Source organism: Hippocampus comes, unplaced genomic scaffold (assembly GCF_001891065.2).
Source record: "Hippocampus comes isolate QL1 unplaced genomic scaffold, H_comes_QL1_v1.1 scaffold84, whole genome shotgun sequence".
Classification (NCBI taxonomy): Eukaryota; Metazoa; Chordata; class Actinopteri; order Syngnathiformes; family Syngnathidae; genus Hippocampus; species Hippocampus comes.
Window position 1 is genome coordinate 473,930 of NW_017805144.1, and position 6,430 is coordinate 480,359.

Below are 6,430 nucleotides of genomic sequence, written 5' to 3' on the forward strand. Positions count from 1 at the left end.
ATCAAGCAAGAATGGGATAGGATTCCCAACAAAGCTTAGTAATTAGTGGCCTCCGTTTCTAAACGTTTCTTGAATGCTGTTAAAAGATCAAGTGATGTAACACAGAGGTAAACAAAGATGACCCTGTCCCAGCTTTTTTCAGAGCATGTTACAGCCATACAATTCTAAATGAATGATTATTTGCTAAAAACAAAGTTTATCAGTTTAAACATTACATATCTTGTCTTTGTAGGGTATCCAATTAAATATAGGTTGAACATGATTTGCAAATTCTTGTGTTCTGTTTGTATTTATGTTTAATACAACATCCCAACTTCACTGGAATTAACATTGTACGATCAATTAAAAAAATGGGAGTGCTTTAACCCTGGTTTGGTTATTTGTTATTTTTTCACATTTCTTCTACCTTTTGATTGTTACATATTCCTGAAAATGATCCAGGCTGCATGTTCTGTTGTGTCGACAAATGGACAAAAACATCTTTCATTAATCTCATACCGCAAATTAAGATTTGTTTTTTTGACCAACAAAACATTCTTACATTTAAACTTCTATTTTATTTTGTCAAAGGAAAACATCAAGGGAAGGCAATCTAGAAGCAAATGGGGCCTGCTGTTTCATAAAAAACAAGTTTAGAACCCACATGTTTTATAATATAGGGGTGCAGTGTTTAAAAAAGCTCTCTTAAAAAAAACAAAAAAAAACAGCAGTTTGAAGTCAAGTGAGAATAATATGAAAATGAAAATTCAATCGAAACTGGGAGGATTGCCTTTGTTGAGTGGAACTAGTGAGCCAGCCTCAAACTTAAGGCCCAGGGGCCCCTCCTTCCTCCATGGTGGCAGGTGGGCTGGGATCCTTGTGGAACGAAGTCTCCTTGTAAATGAACCAGCAGTTTCCTGCCCAAAGGATCAGATTCAAAAAGCCAAAAATCTGTGAAAAGACAAGAGAATAGATGGGAACTTAGACACCGAACGACAAGTATTCTGTGTTTTATAGATTGCCTGAAAACCAAAATCTACTTTACAGCAGAGCCAGTTCACCCATCAGGCAAGATAAGCAGATGCCAAGCGAGCCATAGGGTAGAAGATGTGCCAAAATTGGGTGAAAATTCACCTTCAATATATTTGATATAATTATATATAACTTTATTCAAACAAATTATTAATATTAACTCTTAAGTCAAACAGAAAGAGGAGTAGAGTGAAATTAATGTAAAGAAATATGCGAAGAAGAGCAAGGTGAATTAACTTGAAATTAGCGTTGAGGCCCAGGCAGAACGGCAGCGCACTGTTTATCATCGCACTGAATTAAGTCAAGTGCAAGGATTAGTTGCTGTAGATTTAAAAATTTATGATGATGGTAATTTGAAATGGTACATGGAAAAAAGTGATTCCAAGATTAAAAAGAAAAAAAAAGAAATAATGTAAATGTGATATAAAAACATTATTTAATTTTAAACTAAAAAGTTAAAAGAACAACGACAGCCTATTTAGTTCGAGAAAAGTGAACCAAACGCTGCCTTTTACACAGCTGTCCAGTATTCAAATCAATGCACAAGATACCAGAAAATGAATGCACCTCTGAAAAAAACAAAAAACAAAAACATACTGTGGCACAGTTTGATACTGCAGTTTGACCATTGGATGATGGCACTGCATACAATACAAATCTTGCTTAAATATCAAATGTTCCAAAGGGTATATATAAAAATAAACAAATAAATAAGAAATTGGTTTGTACAATCACTTTTCTACAGCTCTTGGTGGAAATGTGTCTTAATAAAACTCTAAAGCTTGAGTACATGAACATTATATGCCTGTTAAGCTTTCTTAATGAGAGACAGGGATTCTTTTTTTCAAAACTTAGGAACGACAAACCTGTTAAAGCCTAACTTGACTCACCACTGAGGCATTTAGGCGTCCCATGGAGGGAAATTCTCCTGCTTGACAATGTGCACAATTCTCCACCAAGTGGCCTGGGTTTGTGGCCCATTTAACGTCTGTCAGACCTTTGCCCCAGGCTGATGAGGACACAAGCCACAGAAAGGCGAAGGCAGCAGTCACCATCAGATCCTTGTAGAAAGCAAACAGAAGCATTGGTGGCACGCTGATCTCACAGTATAAATTCATGTTTGTCTTTTCTCTTTAAGCTAACGAATTTCATCTGTTAATATGGGTGGTATATTTTGAAATGACACTCTGCTGGTAGCCTAGTTATTTTTTCTCCTTGCTGAATTAAACTAGGCAATCTAAAGGGAGTGGTACCAGTTGGTTTATTATAGGGAGCACTTTACGAAGCCCAGGCACAGTTTCGATTTATCAGCAAACAGGCTTATTTTTCTATTCAGAATTTCATTAAAAAAAATTTCAAATTATTCTCCACAATAATTAATCAGCATTTTTTTTTTTTATACAAAGCAGTATTTTGACATGTTTTAAACATTTTTATTTAAACGGAAATTGCAAGGAAATCCACTGTAGGTGTCATATCAACAACAGTCTTATGGGAAAGGTAAGCAACACAAATATCCATCCATTCATCCATCCATTTATCCTTCATCTGATATAATTATCCTCACAAGGGTCACGGGGTTGCTGGAGCCTATCCCAGCTGCCCTTGGGCAGTAGGCGGGGGACACCCTGAACTGGTGGCCAGCCAATCGCAGGGCACACAGACAAACAACTATTTGCACATACAATCACAGCTAGGGACAATTTGGAGTGCTCAATCAACCTGGCATGCATATTCTTGGAATGTGGGAAGTGAAACTAGTTTCTAAACAAAGTTCTTTCCTATTCAACTAAATGGCCCCAAATGAACTAAATTGCGATTTTCTTTGCTCGCTGAGAAAGCGGTGGGAAAGTCAAACTGCAGTCAGAAGGTTCAGAGTTTCTGCTGTTCTGTCTCCACTGATTGCCATTATCGGTAGTTCATTTGATATATTAAAAAACAAAACAAAAAAAACCCCACTGTATACAGTATCATCACCAGCGAAATATAAACATTACCGCTGTACTCTATTCAAACGTCACATCTACAATTCAGGAACTGGAGGAGGAGGAGGAAGAAGAAGAATAGGAAGAAGGGAAAGAAGTAGATGAAGAACAACAAGAGCACGAAAAATAAAACAACAAAGGCGATCTCTGTTTTTAAACCATCACAGGAGTGATCATCGCAAACAGGTGACAGGGAATCACTAGAGTAGGGGGCTACTTAACTGCCGGGGAGGAGTTTAGGTTTTCTTATTCTGCCTCGCTCATGGAAGGGCAGAGTGGTGTTAAGGTTGGATGGTCCGTTACTCACATCCGTCTCTCAGAAATATTAGTGTGTGTTTGTACATAATTTTAATTTTGTGAAAACAACTATTTAATGCTTTTATATTTAAGATACTTTGTAGGTATTAGTCAAGCACCAAACTAAAATATTGCTAGTTTTGGTTGGCAATCTCTCAAGTACAAACTGGTCAATTACATTATTATTATTATTTTTTTTTTTTGCAAATTGATATTTTTGATCAGTTCCAACATGGGTATGTTATTAATACAAAGTAATGACCAACATCAAGTGTTGAAAATCATGATGCAATGTTTAGGCAGGTTAGACAAACAGGCAGGTTTTGCTTTTTTGTTTCCTTTGTTTTTCATCTGTGAAGTTTGCGCCTGATGCCAGAAATTTTTTTTTTTTCTAATTTTTGCATGAACGTTATTTAACACAAACAGTGTGAAATAATATGTGATGATATGCGTTAAAAAGTCCAGTCCATTTACTTTCTTTAGGCAGATTTGAAACATCCAATATGGCGGACGCTCTAATGTATCCTAACAACTGGCCTTCCTTTTGGAAGCAGTGTCTATTACTGCATCTGTACTGTGTATGGTTGGTATTTACCACCTACAGAAATAACTTAATTCTTTGGCTTCTCACTGGATAAAATCACCCTAAAGCAGCCCCCTTGCTTTAGCATGTGCAGAGTACCTGTGAAGGTTTTTCATATGGGATGGCCTCTGAATTTTATATAGTTATTTTTAAATCATCTCTCTGAACCAATGGATATGAATATTATGAATATCGAAGAAGTACTCACGATGAAGGGACCACGGGTGTTCTGACGATAGACATGCTGGTAACCCAAGTAGAGAATCAGTGTAGCGGTGCAGTAGAGAAAACCAAACACACCCACACACACAAAGAACTCTGCAGAGGAGGAAAAGTCTCCCTGGAGGAAGGTGTGATTTGAAGGACTGCTATCACATGAAGGAATCTCATAAGGGTATGCTGACAACCTAAATGAAATAGGAGAAAAGACAAACACTTTACAGTCAGCCCAGTGACTCTGGAGCATGATTCATGACAGTAATCATAAAATAAACATCCTCACCTGGCTTGCTTGTTAGTCCAGGAGAGCAAGAACAGGGTATAGAAATGTAATTTCAAATATATTTTAACTTGCAGACTCACACAAATTCACTCAAATTGATTGCAGGGCAGATGTGCAACAAAATGGGATACATTTTCTTTCATTAAATAAACAAAGCTAATGCCAAGGATTATCATTAAGAATTCCAAGATTGACTTTGGAAGCACTTCAGGAAAGGAGATGATGCCAGAAAGTGGCTTTTGAGTTTATTTGTTGGTTTCTTTCTTTTCAATTGGAATTATATAGCACATGTCAACTCCTCCTTCCTTCCCAACCTTGTTTGATGGGCTAATAAAACAAACTGATGATGTGGAAATGTGAATGACATTGATCTGAATCTTAATACAATTCATGAACTCGGAGCACAACTATTAGAGAAACAAAATGCTGGCACGTCCTTCTGGATAAAACTCAGCATTGTCAGCAGCATTTATTCAAGTTAAGCTTTTTAATCCTGTGAATTTAGAGATAAAGGAGTAATGACAAACCGGGTGATTTCAATTCCCACCAGGGATGTCAAACTCATTTTCATAGCAGGCCACAACGCAGTTATGGTTTCCTTCAGAGGGCTGTTGGGACCGTGAAGCGTAACCCCAAATGAATGTATGATTGCCTCATATTACATATACACAACAAACAGATGAATAACGAGTTTTGATATCAGAGTCCAGTCAAAACTGTTTGCTCAGATATTACATTGAATTCAAAAAGGGGATAGGTTTAGAAAAAATGTTTGTAAGACTTCAACATTTGTTGAAGGGAAAACAATTGACAATTTTTATATTTTTGCAAGAAAAAGTAGATATACATAATTTGCTTTCGGGGTCAAATAAAATGATGTGGTGGACCAGATCTCGCCCGCGGGCCTCGAGTTTGATAGCTATGCCCAAACACCAATGCTGATTCCCAACCCAAACAATACATATGCTTTCATGCATATGTATCAAGTCCCAAAATACATATTACTTTTATTGATTTACATTTTCTACCTGAATGGGTATCCAAACACAGGCTTTACATCGATTGGGTCCGCAGAATTAGGACATTTGACTGTGAAGTGAGATGTCCCAGAGTAACCTCCAGTAGTGGCAAAGGCAAAAATGGTAAAAACCTGACAGAGAAAAAGGGAAAGAAGAAAGAGAAATTGTCAGATGCATCTGAGACAGCAGTATTAATTAACAATTAGTGAGTAATCAAGTCTAACATCACAAATTGGATGGCCAAGCTATTTAGGGGCTTTGACAAGATGGCATTGGCAGCTGCGTCCATTGATTTAATGTATTAAAAAAAATAATTTCTTGGGGATTAGTGCAGTACAATAGTGTACAATAAGTCCATATCATTAACTCAACAAAAGCAAAGACACTGAAGACTTTTTAAAGTTGTTTTCCTTCATTTCCAGACAGGGTTTGCTAAGACCTGGACTGCGTACCGACAGCGTAGTGCTATGCAGTTGACTGTACTAGTTTAACCAATTGTCTCAATGTAACCGGATACAGGGTTTTAAATTGACACCCTCCAACCTTCTAAATGTGGGTTAAAATACATTTTGGCGGGTGTTTATAAAAACGTACCTGCCATTTTGGCTGGTAATACATGAGGCATTTGTGTGAGTCAAATAGATAGCGGCTTTAGGATTGGACATCCAATCTCAAGAATGGGTTGGAATGGGACTAACATTCAGATTCTCTCGGAATCATTTGCATTTTAAATTTTCGGTTCCTCATTACGTTGCATCATCAGAGATGAAAGTGGACTTTCCTGAAAATTCCGGAAAAAATAAAAAATTATATATATGCATGTACACTATAGGCAGAGATGAAAGTGGACTTTTCTGAAAATTCCCGAAAAAATAAATAAATAAATAAATATATATATATATATACATACACACACGCACACGCACGCACACACGCACGCACGCGCACTTGGCTGATCACGCATGAATTAGTTTACACAAAACGCTATTCAAATACTCGACATTCAATGATTAATCTTCCTTTTGTGTGCACA

General features: G+C 37.0%; 1 protein-coding gene across 1 annotated transcript in view; it reads right to left on the reverse strand.

The window, feature by feature from the left end:
- Positions 1-400: 400 nt before the first annotated feature.
- Positions 401-6,430, reverse strand: part of sypl2a (synaptophysin-like 2a) — a 33,724-nt gene continuing 27,694 nt past the window's right edge. Inside the window, exons 3-6 of the mRNA XM_019867659.1 lie at positions 5,407-5,528; positions 4,085-4,283; positions 1,902-2,072; positions 401-930 (exon numbers count right to left, since the gene is read on the reverse strand). Of these exons, the coding sequence (XP_019723218.1) occupies positions 805-930; positions 1,902-2,072; positions 4,085-4,283; positions 5,407-5,528 (618 nt within the window). The 3' untranslated portion in view covers positions 401-804. The remainder of the gene's footprint in view (positions 931-1,901; positions 2,073-4,084; positions 4,284-5,406; positions 5,529-6,430) is intronic.